The sequence below is a fragment of the Pyrgilauda ruficollis genome, unplaced genomic scaffold (assembly GCF_017590135.1).
Source record: "Pyrgilauda ruficollis isolate IOZ18807 unplaced genomic scaffold, ASM1759013v1 scaffold4, whole genome shotgun sequence".
NCBI classification, from domain to species: domain Eukaryota; kingdom Metazoa; phylum Chordata; class Aves; order Passeriformes; family Passeridae; genus Pyrgilauda; species Pyrgilauda ruficollis.
The window spans coordinates 23,318,466-23,336,091 of record NW_024525489.1 but is presented as its reverse complement, the minus strand read 5'-3'; the positions used below and the strand labels follow the sequence as shown (position 1 = coordinate 23,336,091).

Genomic DNA, 17,626 nt, shown 5'->3' with positions numbered 1-17,626 from the left:
CTTTTTTAGCTTTCAAATTGGCTGCATTGAAGAGAGAATTATCACATGAGCAGACATCCTGGCTAACTGGTGTTGTCTGTATTTTTTTAACACTCATATATTGTAACTATTTTGAGTCATAGTCGTTACTAGTAAGATAACAAAGTTAGATTTGATTTTCTGATCTACTTCATTTGAAATTCAGTATCTCTTGTGGATTTATATGCTGACTCTACCTGTAAATAACAATAGCTACGACTCAGAGCTTGCTGTGATCTGAAAATGTTAATTGCTATGGAAGCTCTTTTTTCATGTAGACAAACACTCTTATTTAGAGTAGATGCTGTGTACAGATTGCAAGCTGTGAAAGCATGAGTTACTGTGCTGCTTTAGCAACCCAGAATTTGTGTATTTTTATGATGAAGATTATGTGAACAGGGATGACCTCTTTGTGCAAAAAGTAATGGAGTTCTCCATTTGAAAATAATTCTGGACTGTACAGTTTCAAGGACTGGTGGGAGAAGGGTTATGATGAGAAAAATGGAGTAATGAAGGATATGTGAGAAGCAGAATAGCCAATTGTTTAAGGAATGAGAATTATCATGCAGCAAAATTGCAAGGAAATGCTGTGTTACATGGCACAGTTAGGGTGTGCAGCACATCACAGTAAACTGTTGAATGAACAAAATGAACAACTCAGTGGGATATAAGGAAGTTGGAATGTTCATTCAGATGGACAAGATGCTGGTAAAGAGGTAAGGAGGATTTTAAAGCAGCTCTTAAAAATCCATATTGCAGGAAACAAATCCAGTAGAGCATTAGGTCAAATAATGCAGCCTTTTTATCCTGCATGTTACAGCCTACAGGAATTCTTGCTTCAAGTCCTGTGAGTTCCTCTTCAGCCACTCTGTGTTAGGACAATTACCAGCTGGGGTTTGGTTTTCAAATCTGGATATGGATTTAATATGCAAACCTGTTGCAATCTGCTCATTAATTCTGTTCAGTGATAAGTGTTAGCCTTGTTTCTAGTCAGCTCTGTGCAGTGCCAGTGAGCTGTCACTGCATTTCCTCATATTTGAAAACAAATGGATTTGCTTTTGTAATTATGAGAAACACTTTGGTTTTCTGATTGTTTTGGTTGTTTTTAGGACACATTTTCATATTTTACATAAATTTACGTGTAATTAGTCAATTTAAATTAAATCAGTTGATTTTCTAGAAGTGAAATAAATACAACCTCTAACGTAGCTGTCAGGTGAAAAATTATCTAGGCTGCCTTAACCATGAGTGGTTATCAGTTGTGCCAGTTTAGGGGAAGTATTCTCCCCTGGAAGAGACAATTTCTATCCAGTGCAAAGTGACTTGATGTGTTTTTTCAGTTCTCATGTCCCAATCACTGTCAAAACCAAAGTTGCTTAACTCATAAATAAAATCATCTATTCGTTAATTTCAAAGTCATTGGAAAAGAATCCTGACTTCTAACAACTGAAGGGGGGGTAAAAAAAGTCATTGTTGTGAACCTTCAACAGAATGAAAATTAGTTTTAAGTTCTGCTTTGCATTGCTAATTTAGGAGGTTTTGAACTGTTACCAAAGCCGTTTTGGTTTACGTCATCTTCTCTGTAAGTTGATAGGGTGACATCCTTAATTTTAACAGATAATTGAAGTTATTGTAAAAGAAAAAAAAACAGGTAATTGCTGACATAAGTGTAAAATTATTCTTTGTCTTAGATCCCAACTTTGTTCGGACTTTTCTCACAACATATAGATCCTTCTGTAGACCTCAAGAGTTGCTGAGTTTGCTAATAGAAAGGTATGCCACTGTTCAAAATACTGTTCTTATGAAGTGCATTTTTTTTTCATTGTACTTGGAGTGTTTAAGATTCTGGCTTTCCAGTTGGTTTTGAGTCGCTTCAAACACCTTTGTAAAAAGTTGTCCAATTCAAGGATTGCCAGTAAAATGTAAAAGTTTATATCCAGAAGCTTGTGCCCAAGACTGGTGTGACAGAGGCCTAGTGCTTACACCCATCTTCTGTGCTAGATTTGAAATTCCAGAGCCTGAGCCAACGGAAGCCGACCGTATTGCCATGGAGAATGGAGACCAACCCCTTAGTGCAGAGCTGAAAAGATTTAGGAAAGAGTACATTCAACCTGTGCAGCTACGGTGAGTGCTGCATCCCTTGAGCCACCCTGAATTCCTTCTGAAGTGCCACCTGTTGGCTGCACTGGCCCTTGGTGCTGCCAGTGGCCTTTCTTGCAGCTGCTTTGATTGGGAAGATAGACTGGGCTGTAGAGTGTTTCTTTTTTCTTTGCTTTTGCAGAGTATTAAATGTGTGTCGACACTGGGTAGAGCACCATTTCTATGACTTTGAAAGAGATGCTGACCTTCTGAAACGTTTGGAGGAGTTCATTGGAACAGTAAGAGGTATTTAGAGTTCCTTAAGTGCTGACATTTATCCTAAAGCATCCTGTTTCAAAGATACAGAGTGTGGTCAATTTTGCTTTCAGGAAAAACAGGGCAGACTGCTTATTAAATACTTCATAAATAGAAAATGAAATAGACTTTCATTAAGCCCACACACTATTATTCAAAATCTGGCTCTTGTTCAGTGTAATGATTGTTATTTACATAAATTGAGTTTTGTTGTAGAGGGACTGAAATTATGGAAAATAATAAGAACCAAGTCATGATCAGGACAGAATAATTGCTTTGATTGTCATTTTAAACTTTACACAGGGGTAATTTTTGTAAAGTTGGATGGTGGAAACCATTATTTCTTTGAAACAAGACTTTCTAGCTACTTCACAGTGCATATTAGAACTGTAGAACACTTTGCTGTTGTGATTGTACAGACTTTTCCTGTTTCCTTTTAAATAAAGCCAAGAAAGGCACAAGAGCAATTTGTAGGAAAAGACTGTGTCAGAGAAGTACTTAGTGGTTATTTAGCCACTAAAAAGAGGGGAGAATGAGGCAGCTAATTCAGTGGGTGTTACTGGTAAATTTTCAATGGACTGGTGCATGAAAGTCTTATGGTGCAGAGCTAAAAAGGCATTTGGCCTTTCAATTTTATTCTCAGCTTTGATGGTAAATGCAGTACAGGAAGAAGCTTTTCTGTGTTTCTTATTTTGACTTTCTAGGTTATCTGAGGTAATCACATGCTCTTGCCCAAACTAGAAAGTTCAAGGTGTTTGCAGAAGTGCATTTTGGGCAAAACAAGGTTTGTTCCCAAAAACTCACTGTAAACTCATAAGAGAAAGAAAAGCACCTAAGTCAGAGCAGGAGTCTAATTTGGGTGTTCTGATTTGTGCTTGGGCAAAGTCATGCTCAGCATTGGTTGTTGAGAAATTCTTTCTGTCTTTGAATACTTCTACACTTGTGTAGAGAATGCCAATCCTAAAGAATATATAATTGCTTTAATTTAGTAGGTTTTGGGGTTACATCCAAAGATTCCTGCATTATACTGATATCTTAGAAAAAACAGTATTAACTAATTAGTAATTTTCTCTGTGCCAGGCAAAGCCATGAAGAAGTGGGTTGAATCCATCACAAAGATAATCAACAGGAAGAAGCAGGCGCAAGCCATTGGGCCGAGCCACAACATCACTTTTGAGAGCCCCCCTCCAGCAATTGAGTGGCACATCAGCAAACCAGGCCACACAGAGACGTTTGACTTGCTCACTCTGCATCCCATAGAAATCGCTCGGCAGCTCACTTTACTGGAGTCAGATTTTTACAGGTAACTTTCCTCCACTGAGAAACATGTGGCACAAATCAAAATATTCTCCATGCCTGAAATTGTTTCTGTAGGACTCTGATGTGAAGCCCCACAGAAATGAAGGGACTTTACCAGTGGTGTGTATTAATTTCCTTTTTTACAGGAAGCTCTCTTAAATACAATATTTGTTTTATCCTTCCCAAGTTAATGTGCAGTATGTGTGACTGTTGCGTACTGTTAATTGTCTTGTGCTCCAGCTTTACTCTTCTGAGTAGATCAACCTTTGAGAAGTATGAACAATTATTAAATCAGTTTTCTTCACATCCTGGTTTGTGTAGCAAATTAAGGACCGTGTCAGATCTCATCAGCTGTCTGTAAGAAATTATTCAGGCATTGGAAGCTCACGTTTTGTTACAGTGAATGAGATGGAGATTTCATTCTTCATTTGGATGAGCAGAGGTGGTTAAGAGTGACATACATTAAGAAACATCTGCAGTCTAAAAAAGAAGTGTAGAAATATCATTTAGTCATGAGGGCAGCCTAACGTTGTAGAAGGGATACCTTAAGAATTTATTTGTAAATATGTATTCCAAATTCAGTGAAAATCAAGAGGGTTTGGAAAAATAATACCTTCCTGCTTTTAGTTACATTTTTTGATAAAACATGTACTCTTCCAGAGCTGTGCAGCCATCAGAACTAGTTGGAAGTGTGTGGACAAAGGAAGATAAAGAAATTAATTCTCCCAACCTTCTCAAAATGATAAGGCATACAACTAACCTAACCCTGTGGTTTGAAAAGTAAGTGACCGCTGAATCTACGCCTACTCTATATCTGGACATTTACAGACCATTCACCAGTATACTGTGAAAAATTCTGTTCTAAGAGAATTCCTGTTTTGGTGTTTAGATACTAAAACTGGTCCCTGTGAGAAATTTCACATAGTGGTCTCAAGCTTTTTATTCTTAGAATATTTTCAAATCTCTAAGACATTTTCAGAACTACCTCAAGTAATTTGATAAAATCGTATTTGTTTGTGTTACAAGTTAATATTTGACTTTGGAAACCTCATCAGTGCTTTAATACAAACCTCAATGTTCTTGTGTATTTAGATGCATTGTAGAAACAGAAAACCTAGAGGAAAGAGTAATTGTAGTGAGCCGAATAATTGAGATCCTGCAAGTTTTTCAAGAGCTGAACAACTTCAATGGTGTCCTTGAGATTGTCAGTGCTATGAACTCCGCAGCAGTTTATAGGTTGGATCACACGTTTGAGGTACAGTGAAATATTTTCCACTTTTGCTATGGCGGTGTTGTGCAGGGTACCTTGGCTGCACTGAAAGCCTGTCTTGTCAGTAAGCATTTGCTTTCAAGGAGCAAGGAAAGTAAATCCTCCAAGAAATTAACCAACCAGGGTGTAAGAGAGAGGGTTTTTCCTTGCTTTCAGAAGCAAGAAATCCATCCCCACTTAAGAAAGTTATCTCAGGATGGTGGGTAGTGTCCTCGTGGTCCCTGATTCAAGTGCCAGTGGGAAACCATTACTCTCATGCTGTTGCTGGGCCATGCCTTTATCTTCTCTTTCCAAACCACCTGTTTGATCTCTCTTTTAAGCAAATTCCCAGTCGCCAAAAGAAGATCTTAGAAGAAGCTTATGAGCTGAGTGAGGACCATTATAAGAAATACTTGGCAAAACTCAGGTCCATAAATCCTCCTTGTGTGCCTTTTTTTGGTGAGTATGAGTGGTTTGGATGAGCCGTGTCCCACATTAACATTTGGAAAGTATTGAGCTAAACAGAGTATGAACAACAGAGAGAAAAGTCAATTTTAACAGGACAGGTGGGTTGAAATTTCAGGTGCCCAGACATGAATATGTGAAAAAAACCCTGAAGTGACTATTCATGGAAGGTATAATCTACCTTCCATGAAACAAGTAAAAACAAGTATATCTGCAATATCCTATTTTATACAGTATCCATATTTGCTGATTTTTACTTTGAGCTTGCTTTGAGCTGTTACAACCAGATATACTCTCAATAGATGGTGGTCACATTAGAAAAATTATTGCCATTGACTGGGAGAAAAAGAAAGATCCTCTTCCTCATCAAGTGTTCCAAGAAATACAGCTAGAGTCTCATTTCTATTAAAAAGTTATTTCTGTAGAAACAGAGTTTGGAAAGCAAGCATCCTCTTTATCATCAGATTTAACAGTTCTTCTTTGAAGTAGATTACTGACATTGAGTAGATTGTCATGTTAAGCACATGTCACTCCTGTTTTTAAGCTCGCCACTTAAATATTTGCTACAGATCAATTCCAAGTCTGGACAGTGCACTTGTCCAACATAGGCTTCAAGCCAAAACTGAAAGAAAATAGTGTTGATGGCTTTTTTGGCCTTTTACAGATTGGGGAAAGATATACTCCAGAGCTCTGCACAGAAAGATAAGATCAACTAAGAAACCTTCTGTCCTGCTTCAGAGATGAGTAGAGGTTAGCAGGATCACGTGAATAGCTTCAGTTATTTCTGTCAAGTCATAATGACAATTCCAGACAATGATCTGTGGAAGTGGAGAGCACTTTTTGATTCCTAATCTTCAAATTATTTGATGCAATTTTGAAGCCAGGATAAAACTTGAAAATAATTTCTGGAGTTTAGCTGGGGTGTCTAATGGAGAAAAGGAGTTAAGAGAAAGCACTCCTGTTCAGTGTCCCCTTTTAGTGTTCAGTTGTATGAGCTTCCTAAACATAGAAAGATGCACAGGCTTTGGGACTTCGATGCAAAAAGGCATCTTTCTGGAAAAGGCATGTTAAAATATTTAAATTGTTGACCTTATTGGAAGGTGAGGTGCAATTCTCTTGTTGACCCTAACAGAGGCGTTTTCTAAATAAATGCAGTGCACAAATTAAATTCTTTAAGAATTCCTTGTATTCCAGTTGTGACTTCCTCTTCGTTTTGTACTCTGTGTTGAAAACCTCTTCTGTGTGCTGTTTAGGGATTTACTTAACCAACATTTTGAAAACAGAAGAAGGCAATCCTGAATTCCTCAAGCGCCATGGGAAAGACCTTATAAACTTCAGCAAGAGAAGGAAGGTAGCTGAGATAACAGGAGAGATCCAGCAGTACCAGAACCAGCCATATTGTTTAAGAGTGGAATTTGACATCAGGGTAAGTGACAGTTTCCTTCTGTGGTGATTCTGTCAGCTGACAGACCATAGGGACAGACTGAATTCACATAGATCCAGTCTGACTGGGTCAGAGATGAGCAGAGGACCTGTCATAAAACCTCTCTTGGGTCTCAGTGTAAGAAAGGTCAGAAAGCTCAATGCTTGCAATTTCTTGGGTTTGTTTCATTTTTTTCTCAGCTATTGGGGCTTTGGTAGATCTTCTTATTGATCAATGTTAGACAGGAACTGAAACTGGCAGATGCTCATTGTCCTTCACTCAGTTGCAATTGTTTGTCTAGTGAGCGTAGTTGTCTTTTCCTCCTCTGTTACACTTTTATGTTCCCTGTTTACTTGATAGCGCTGTGTTTACATCATGTGTTGATGGAGATGATACATCTTTCTTTCTCCTGGTGCTTGTTTTCCTTGGTCTGAGGTGTTGTCTAAGGAGTGTCCTCTCTGGTTGCTTTCCTTTCTTCCTTTTTTCTTTTTTCCGTACCATCTTTTGAGCTGTGTGCTTTCAGAGAGTCACAGGACAGGTTATCTTAAGAGATTCTGCAAGGGTTCTTTTGATTTGTTCTCCTCAGGCTTTGACAGAATGCAGTGTGAGAGCAGTCTTCCCTGCATCAGTGTAAAGATGGATTGTTTGCTGCCTCTTCCGGATGTGTTTCAGCAAACCTGGTCTGATTTTGCTCTGCAGAAAGCATTTAGGGTACTTGCACAGCTGGTTTTCAAGCCAAGCACAGCAGTAGCAGTGTCCAGAAAAGGCCTGGTGATGAGCAGATTTAATGGCTTAAGTCTGTCATTACCTTTCACTCCAGCATTTTCTCTCTTCTCTTGAACAGCTGGGATCATTTGTGCTGTAGAAACAAGCAGTATTAAGAAGCATCTTAGCTGACAAGTTGTCTGCCTTCTTGTATTGCAGAGATTTTTTGAAAACCTGAATCCAATGGGAAACAGCGTGGAGACAGAATTTACAGATTATCTGTTCAACAAGTCACTGGAGATAGAGCCACGAAATGTCAAACCTCCTCCAAGATTTGTTAGTATTCAATTTTTGTATGTATTTTTCAGAAAGCACTTACATTTGTCTTTCATAGATGGCAGAAGTCATTTCAGATCTGACTTAACTACATGGCTACATTTAAGTGCTCCCACAGCCTTTTCACTTTGGTTGATATTTTCTGTCGTTTCAGCCCAAGAAGTACAGCTACCCTCTCAAGTCCCCAGGTGTTCGTCCCTCTAACCCAAGGCCAGGTACCATGAGGCATCCCACACCCCTGCAGCAGGAGCCAAGGAAAATCAGCTACAGCCGCATCCCAGAGAGCGAGACGGAAGCCACGGCGTCCGCCCCCAACTCGCCCCGGACCCCGCTGACCCCACCCCCGGCTTCTGCCACCTCCAGCACCACAGACGCCTGCAGCGTGTTCGACTCGGACCCCTCCAGTCCTTTTCATACACGTAGGTGCTCACAGACAGCACGTGCCACTCACATTTTGTGGTGTTAGGCAGGGGAAATCAGGTTTAGCCTTCTCAAGTGACTGTAAAAATCATCGCTTTTGTCTCCTTGCAGCATTAAAAACTTTCGATATTTCTTATTTTTTTCTTTAAAAAGTTTTTATTCTAAAGGAGAAACTGAACAGAATTAGATGTGTTACATAGGGACTGTTACAAGTCTTTGGAGGACCTGTCAAAACTGAAGGTAGAGATAATCTCTATGGCCCATATATATCCTAAACAAACTTGTGGGATGTGCTGCCATATGATTTGTGTGAATGTATTTGATGAGTATCTGATGGTGAACATTGAGAATAAAAAATAAATTGTTTGTAGGTGCCTTATGCTGCTGCCTGCAATTCAGAACTGATTTCAGTGTACATGGGTGGTTTTCCTGCAGAACTTAAAATCGGTGTTTGCTTGCTTTAAATCCATCAGGACCTATGCACACCTCTTTTTCTTCTGTCTTTCCCAGCATACAAGGAAGCTCATATTTTGTGGTGTGTCCTCAGTATTTAATAATGGATATAGGCTCCTTTCACATACAAGGGTTTTCAGAGGTTATTCCTGTGTTCAGCTGGTTGCCACAAGGAGGTAAAATGACTTCCTAAAGGCAGAAGTTCCTTAGCAGAGCTGTGCCATTGTTGAGTGTCCAAGCCAGGTCTTCAGACAGCCTCTAGAGAAAGGATTTCTTTGTTGTTGGGTCCATTGACTGCAGGTTCATAATATTATTTCAGTGCTGTTGTGACACAAGAGCAAGTTTGTGGTGTGGTTTTGGTCTCAAGGATTACTTAAGAAAGTTCAGGAGCTGATGGTCACAGACATCTTTGCAGCTCAGAAAAGCAGTTTCTCTGGCAGCTGCAAGTTAGAGGCTTGTTTCATTGTCTTTATTTGTCACTTCCTTGATTGATGATGCTTTTTATGAGCAATTGCTTCATTATTTATGGCACCTCTATTAGCAGCAATATTGAGCCAAAAGTTCATCATTATCAACGGGTTTTTTTATGTCCCTTAGGATCTGCTTCTGTGTCATCCATAAACTTTACCAAAACTTCAGATGATGCTCCTGTCCCTCCTCCTGTTCCTCCACGAAGAAGACCAGAATCTGCCCCAGCTGAATCCTCCCCATCAAAAGTAAGTAAACAGAAAAAAGGTCATTTGTTTTACTGGGAGAAGAGGGGCAGGGTGTGATAGAAAAGTAACTCTCAAAGGCAGTACATTTATTTTTTGAAGAACTGTATGTGAAAGAGTAAGCAGCCATGTTTTTCAGGCCTTCACAGCTCTACCTCACTATGTCTTGATGTCAAACAAATTAAAATAGATGGGACCTAAATTTAGGGTTAGAAATGTCTCATCTACTGATGTGCTATGCCCAGGCCCTCGCATTGCCTGTGAGAACTTGAGGCTTCAGGCAGGTGTTTCCATCTGGGATTAATTGTTCCAGAGTATTGTTTCATATTGTAGGAAGTATGAATAAGAGTAAGAACTGATGAACAGTAATGATGGAAAGTGCTATACACAACTCAGTCCTCTGGAAAGTTTCATCAGAATATTTGATCCTGATGCTGTGGTGCTCAAGTGCTTGCTTTCCCCTCTTGCTTACCCATCCTGTCTGCCTGCCTGCTTAAGCCATTGCTACATTTTCCTTTTGCATTTTTCTGGCAACTGGGATCTGATCCAACCTTTGTTGCAGACACTGTCAAATTTCACCTGATTTCAGTGGAAGATTGTTTATGACTTCAGATTTGAAAATCCCACTCAAAGTCACTTCAAAGCAGATATGTTTTTGAAGAGAGCTTGTAAGTGGCTCTTCAGCAGTTATTTTCAGGCTACAGGCAACTGTTTTGCCAGTCAGCAGAACTTGATGCATCACCAAAATGTATCTGAAATCCTACCAAAATGTATTTGAAAACATTGTGTACGTGATAGGGTGTTGGAGATCAGTTATCCTATCACTATGGTCTGCAACTTGGGAACTGTTCACTTCCATAATTCTGACTACTTAACTCCATCTTCTGAGCATAGTTTATTTTTTTCCCTGTTCAGCATCCTCAGCGTCTCCCTTTTTCTAGTTTTCTTGAAGAAATTCCTGACATATTAAACCATTCCAAGTGCTTTTTACTGGGGAGGTAGTGGAAGATATCCAAACCTCCCCAGCAAGCAGACCTGGAGCTAGCATGGAAATTGCTCCTTTGACCATTCTTTGCCTTGCCTTTGTCCCTCTCTGTGCATCTTCATGCCTTCCATCCTTGGCTGTTCACTCATGAGTTGCTGCAGCCCTGCTAAGAGCAATCTGCAGTGCAGGAGGGGGCTTCTGTTTCACAGCAGGGTCCTGTGCTTTGCTGCCACTCTGGAATTTTACTGACTGAAGTGTTTGTGTACCTCAGATTACTTCTGCACACCTGGACAACCCACCAGCAATCCCTCCTAGGCAACCAACCTCTAAAGTGTATTCTCCAAGGTACTCGGTGCCTGATCGGACCTGCATCTCTGACTCCTGTGTTACCACTGCAAACCCCCCCGAGCTACCGCCACGGGAACCTGTGCGAACTCCAGATGTTTTCTCTAGCTCACCACTACACCTCCAGCCTCCACCCCTGGGGAGAAAAAGCGAACTTGGTAACACCTTCTTCCCAAACAGCCCCTCTCCGTTCACGCCCCCTCCCCCCCAGACACCGTCTCCACATGTAGCACGGAGGCATCTGCCATCGCCGCCTTTGATACCGCAGGATGTGGACCTCCCTTCTGTTGCTGGGCCACCCGTTCCTCCACGACAAAGCACTTCTCAACATATCCCAAAGCTTCCTCCAAAAACTTACAAAAGGGAGCACACGCACCCATCGATGCATCGGGATGGGCCACCCTTGCTGGAGAATGCCCCCTCCTCCTGAACTGTCCCTCGCGCTGGGAGTCACATTTTCCTGGTGCTATGTCTGTTGCTGGCAATGGATGCACTGAACCTGGTGGTGTCAAGGAGTTGGGATGTGTATGCCAAACACTAAGAACTCTCCAATGCGTTGGAAATATAGTGTACAGAAATGGAATTGCAAAAACAGACTTTCTAGTGGAAAACCCGGTTAACTTGCTATTCTTGTTTTAGTATGCAGGACTTTGTTCTAAAATAATTGGACAGCTGATTGTACCAGAAAACAGTCTGGAGAGACTTCTTTGGCCAATGAGCAGAGACTGTGTTTGTGTAATGATCAATAATGTCCAGTACAGGAAGGAAAAACAGTCTTGTATCCATCAGTTCCATACAGTGGCACAGTTTTCGGAATGAAAACATTATGCACTTTTTTTAAATCTCAAACAGGGAACTTTATATCCTTCTTAATTTTCCTTTGCTTTACTTACTCCCTGCTTTAAAATACCTTCCTAAAATTATGAGAAGGACTGTGAGGAAGATCTGTGGTACCTAACCGAGCTAGAATTAAGGCAAAGCACTGTATTGCGGTCCTGTTTACAAGTCGTTACAATGAGTAGTAGGGGGTACCTAGGCTTCACCAAAGAGGTACTTTATTATTATTTTCTGAAATACTGTGGTGCCAGTTCAAAAATAAATTTTTGCCAGGAAGCATAATGTCTAATTATTGCTTTCTTTAGATAGAGCTGATGAAAGTCTTACATCATTAAGGTGACAGCGAATTTTTTTTTAAAAGCAGCACTATCATCTGAAGCAAATATACTACATTTAGAAGACTGTTAATCTCTGCTAGGTTATGTCATGTTCTTTTTAAGGTTTACTGATAATCCATTTCATGGCTAGTAGCTATTCTTTTTCAGTCATGCCATGAAAACAGTCACTTGTCAACTTCCATAGCTATTGTCATGTTTTACTAACAATAGAATAATCAGCATACATAGGATTGCCTTGCAGTTGCATAAATCGTGTGTATATAGTGAATGTTGCATAAATATACTTGCAGATTGTTTTTAATTTAATTGAAATAAAGATAAAGATATGTTTGGCTGACATACGTTAAATTATTAATGGACAAATGTTCAACTTAGTTTTTCAGTTAAGCACTGAGGGGGATAAAAGCCCACCTTGTAGTACATATTTTTCCTAGTTCAGTGTATGTATTTTAGTAATAAGAGACTAAAGAGGTGTTTCTGGCATGTTACAAATAATAATTCAGTAATATTTGAGAGGCTGGGTTACTCCCAAAGTGAATTATTTTACCTTATGAAATGTTTCCCACATCCTGTATGACACATGTTAGAAAAAAATCAAACTTATATTAATCTTTACAATGGCTTTTTCTGTCCAAAATACACATGACAAAACAGGTATGTTGTAAGTATTCTGACATGGTTTATCCATAAACCTGCATGCTTCTCTTCAACTCCAGACGAGACTGGGACAGTAATGGATGACAGCTGTTGAAGAAAAGGAGCTCTGTTACGACCTCTACAGTAGGTATGTGAAGCATAAAGTGTCTCACCTTCAGTTCACATGGCTCATGAGGCAAGTAAAATTCCCTCACGTATCCTGTTTGGAAGAAGGACACATCTCAGGATCTTGGAAAGCTGAATCTCTTACAGATAGTGTCAGTTGAATGATGGCAGAAATCACCTTTTTTAAAGCTTTCAGTAATGCCATTGATCAGGGCCCTTTGATTCTTTGGTGTGGTCGTTACGCTGGGAAAGCATTTCATCAACAGGAATGGCAGTTTTCACCCAAGTCAGATCTTGAAATTGTCAGTTGTATTCCTTCTTAGATGTCTTTGACAATGTTGTTTTGAAACAGGTTTTTTCTGGCAAAAGAAGATGATCTCAAAACCATGGCTTCAGAGGACAGCGTTATATGGGAGCTTTATAAAAACTGTCAAGCCACAGGAGGTGTAGTTTAGGTTATGGATTCTTTGGATAAAAGCAGTATGATGAGCATACTGTTGGCAATGTTACCTAAATTATTAGCTCCTCAGTGGGTTAGCAGGAAACCTCCATAAATTGAGACTTTCTGATCTGTATTTCTTCTTCAGCACATTTTTGTCTGTGCTGTTGTGCAGCCAAGGCAGAGCAGGCCACCCAGTGGTCAGGGTGCTCAGTCAGGAGGGACCTCGCATGGCTCCTGCTAATCAGCAGATTTCTTAAATGTCAGTAGGTTTCTGCTTTCCTTTGTGGAGTGGGGAATGCTGTTCCCTCTTTGTGGTGGAGGATAAAAATATTTTCCTGGTGAGATACTTGTGGAACAGGTGACAGTGACCACCATGGAAGAACCTAAAGTCAACATTCTTTGGAGCTCAGGGGTCAGTCTCAGTGCACAAATCATGGTGTTGACTGAGCTGTAAACGGGAAGGACAGGGTCAGAATCAAACCTGTAGCATTTAGGAGTTGAATATGACTGCTAAGCCACTGGTTTGTGTCATGGCAGCTGTGTGTTAATAATTTCTGATCTGGAATGGCTTCTTACTTGGATCGTGTTTGCATTAGTGACAATACTTTAAACATAGAAAATTAAATTGTTTTAATAATGCTCTCTGCCACCTTGGTAAATGGCCCTGATTTGCTCAGGTGTGGCCTGGACAAGGAAATGTGCTCGTGTGGAGGCCTGGAGAGTTGCTGTACTGCTGTAGAGAGCTGATACATGGCTAAAAGGCAGCCAAAACCACTACAAACTGTAGGCAGGGTTATGTAGCAGAACTTCATAGGTTTATAAGAAAGTTGGGGACAACCTTTTTTTGGCAGGACCTCTTGCAGTAGGACAGAGTAATGGCTTTAAACAAAGGAGGGTAGATTTAGACAAAGTATAAGGAAGAAGCTTTTTGTAATGGGTGTGGTGAACCACTGGAACAGGTAGCCCAGAGGTGGAAGATGCCCCATCCCTGGCAACATTCAGGGTCAGGCTGGAAGAGCTCTCAGCAGCCAGCTCTAGGTGAAGATGTCCCTGCTCATGACAGGGGGTTGGGTTAGATGGTCTTTTAAAGGTTCTTTTCCAACCCAGACTGTTCCATGATTCTGTGGTGATTTTGCAGGTGCTGAGCGTTTGCTTCTGTCCTGCTGCTGTGTGGGAAGTCGCTGTTGTGCTGCCTGGTGACCCCATGGTGACACGTTACTGTCATGGCATTCAGCAGCCCCTGCAGCAAACTTGGCTGCTAATGGGGAATTGTCCTCTTTCAGGGTTGATACCATGGAAGCACTGGAGTGCTCCATCCTCAAGAAGCCATTTCCAGTGTGGGCTAACCTGCTGCTCTAATATGCCTCTCTTAAATCAGGGAGGGAGAGGCCTGTCTCAGAGCATGCTAATACACTGGATTATAGATCCTTCAAGTTTCAGAGTGACATTGTGGGATTATTTAATAATTTTCTTTCGTGTGTGTTTTAAATTAGATTTTCCCAGTGATATCACTGGAGGTACCACTGTTGCACATAGTAGATTATTGTGCTTCTTTGAAAAGATTGTTGAATTACCATTTCTAAATCCATACAGTGCATAGGTGAAGTCTTTCTTTGGGAGACAAACCTGTGGCCTAATACAGGTGTAAAGACAAAAATGCTCTTAACTTATTTTGTAAATCCCATTCTTATTTTCCATTAAAAAAAAAAAACACCTTTAAATGTATTTTCCTGCCCACTGAGAGCAAATTTACCTTTTGTGTTCAGTGGAAAATAGTGCATTATGAGGGAAATGAAGTAAAGAGTAAGGGTTTTTTCTTACTTTCTAGCCAGAAAGTGTGAAATCCTGTACTGGGTGGCTGAAAAGTTGAAAGAGAAAAATAAAATAAAAACCCTTTTGCCAGATGCATGACAATTTAGCTGCCAAATTTGCAGAACATCTGTAATATTTTTAAAAAGAAGGTAACCAAAGGTAGGTGATCAAGGGCACATGTTATTGGAATTGCTTTGGACAAGTTTGTTGCATCTGTTTCGGAGTAAGCCTTTTTTTGTTTTGAGTCTAGGATGGCTGACTTAAACAGGGAGTTTAGCTGTGGAGAGGTGTGGTCTGGAAGAGTCTTAAGGAGATGAAGATCTGTCACAGTGAGCTACACCAACATCAGGATCTTGACCAGAAGCCTTGAGAGTGAATCAGCTGGGCTCTGAATAAGAGCCTTAGAACTTTGTGTAGGGAACAGTCTGCTTGCATGGCTGGACTTGTAGGGTTACAGGATTGTGTAAGTAATGTTGCCTCAGAAAGGGATCAGAGAAACACCTGTTTCTTCTTTTAATGGATGCAACCTGCTGGCTGATTCAGTGCAAGAGGCAACAGCATTATTTAAAGGCAACATTTATTTGGCAAAGGAAGAAAAATAATCCAGAGCACACATGTACACTAAAGATGGATTTGAACTGGACCCTGTGACAGGTTGTGTGTGTGTGGTGCTGAGCATCATTCATTCATTCTATTTACATTTGCAGATTCTGAGCAGGTACAAGGACATCTCAAGTGGTAAGTATAGGCCTGGAAGTAAGAACTCAGAGAATCAAAAAGAAATAACCATCAGTTCTGACTGTGCCTTAAATCACTAAAATAGAAGCTGAAATCCACATGCATTTTACAAGCAAGAGTCTGCCACTTTGGAAGGATTTCCTCACCCAGATGTTAGCAGGTAGGGTTTTTTCCTTTGTCCTGTTTCTGTCCTGTTTTTTTGCTTGGCAAATATGAAAAGCAGATTTGTTTTGTGACGGATTAAAGTGTCATTACATACATGAGACCAAAACCACAAGAATCAGAGCCCTTGACAGGATCAGTGCATTACAATGGACACTTGTCCGTAATGATACAGCTCTGGTTCCATGGACAAACAAACTGTTCTGTCTGTGGCTGATTCCTGTGCAGAACAAACAGGCTTTGCTGATGCTTCAGTTACAAGTATCTGGCTCTTCCTACATAATTTCTATCCTGGCCCTGCACAATCTGACTAAAAGCTGCCAAGTCCTAGGAACAGTCTTTGTGATTCAGTGGCTAGTCAGCATGAAGGAGTCCTGACTGGAAAGGGACACGGAATTTGTAATTTTATGAGGGTGTGAGGGAAAGGGAGGGAAGGAGATGGAAGGGGATTTTTTTTTCCATTAAAAGCCTTACATTAAAAAAAAAAATCTTCACAGAATAGTTTTCAAAAGCTAGGGGAGGAAAGTATGGTACTTCTTTGCTTTTTACTTTCTTTTGTAAGGAGGAGAAGTGGGTACTTGTTTCATTAAAATCTATGGGACAGGGACCAGCTAAAACATTTTAATCTTTGGGATTTTGCTTGGTCACGTTCTTGAAATGTTGGGAAAACCTTGATTGCAGTAAAGGATGGGTTTTGTCTGTCTGGATAGCCCTTTTCACACACACCCCTCTGCCTCTAGCAGAGGAGGAAAAGCAGGTGGTAGGTGCAGGTCAATCAACACTGGAGAGCTCTGGGCCCTGCATCTGCAGCAGATATTGGCCACAGACACCTGCTCTGGGCTCCCCTGTCCTGCTGCCATGGCCAGGAGAGCTGTGCAGCATGGTGGGTGCTCTTCTCTTGGCCCCAAAACCAACCACCCCTGCACTGATGCAGGGACTCCCAAGCCCCCAGTCTCACAGTATTTCCCCCAAGGCATTGCCGTTGGCCCCATGGAGACAGTTCACAACTTCTTATGGTGAAGCTGTCCTTTAGACGGACAAGGTGATAAAATCACAGTTGCTCTTGAAACTGCCCTCAGAAGGTCCCAGCTTCAGGTGACACCAGAGCTCACCAGTACTGCACTGGTAACCCACTGAGCCAGTGTGCTCTCGCTGCCGGGTGTGACACGGGTATCACAGCAGAGCTTCTCACTCTTCTGCAGAGATCAGTTACTGAGGGTTTGTCACATCCAGGTGCTGTGAGGAGGGTGGCCTCTGCGTGGCCTCGTTGATCTGTCCTTGCACAAGAAGGAGGGCTATGGCTCTGAACATGGTGCACCATCAACTTTCCTGCCCTAGTGCCTTGATTTTGAGCTGGAAGAACCTTTCCAAAGCTGCACGTGATGGGGCTCGTGAGGGTGTCAGGCCAAAGAGTTAGCAAAGTGTATTCCAGGTGTGTTACAGACCAGGAGCCAGAACAGTTTGGCACTACCAGTGTCTACACTGATCCACACTGGGGATAAGGTGGAGAAGAGTCTCTTGTGGCAGGCCCTGGGCCCAGCCTGCATCACCTGCCTGGAGACACGGGCGATTCTGAGAGCAGAAGCAGTGATTCCTATAGCAGGACACAATTCAGGAAAACAGCATTCACATAAAAGGTGAAATAGGATTTTGGTGAGTGATGGAAGTCCAAAAGAAAGGATGTAGCTGATTAGGCAGTGCAACACTCAGGTGCTTCAGCTGACGCTTCT

The 17,626-nt window shown here is 41.1% G+C and overlaps 1 protein-coding gene across 2 annotated transcripts in view; it reads left to right on the top strand.

The window, feature by feature from the left end:
- The window catches only part of SOS1 (SOS Ras/Rac guanine nucleotide exchange factor 1), a 34,476-nt gene extending 22,159 nt beyond the window's left edge, over positions 1-12,317 (top strand). For both annotated transcript variants that reach the window (XM_041477007.1, XM_041477008.1), the window contains 12 exons: positions 1,710-1,791; positions 2,020-2,142; positions 2,300-2,403; positions 3,493-3,715; positions 4,372-4,491; positions 4,804-4,966; positions 5,302-5,419; positions 6,679-6,851; positions 7,773-7,889; positions 8,044-8,308; positions 9,360-9,478; positions 10,732-12,317. In XM_041477007.1, the coding sequence (XP_041332941.1) occupies positions 1,710-1,791; positions 2,020-2,142; positions 2,300-2,403; positions 3,493-3,715; positions 4,372-4,491; positions 4,804-4,966; positions 5,302-5,419; positions 6,679-6,851; positions 7,773-7,889; positions 8,044-8,308; positions 9,360-9,478; positions 10,732-11,235 (2,111 nt within the window). In that variant the 3' untranslated portion in view covers positions 11,236-12,317. The remainder of the gene's footprint in view (positions 1-1,709; positions 1,792-2,019; positions 2,143-2,299; positions 2,404-3,492; positions 3,716-4,371; positions 4,492-4,803; positions 4,967-5,301; positions 5,420-6,678; positions 6,852-7,772; positions 7,890-8,043; positions 8,309-9,359; positions 9,479-10,731) is intronic.
- The last annotated feature ends 5,309 nt before the right edge of the window (positions 12,318-17,626 follow it).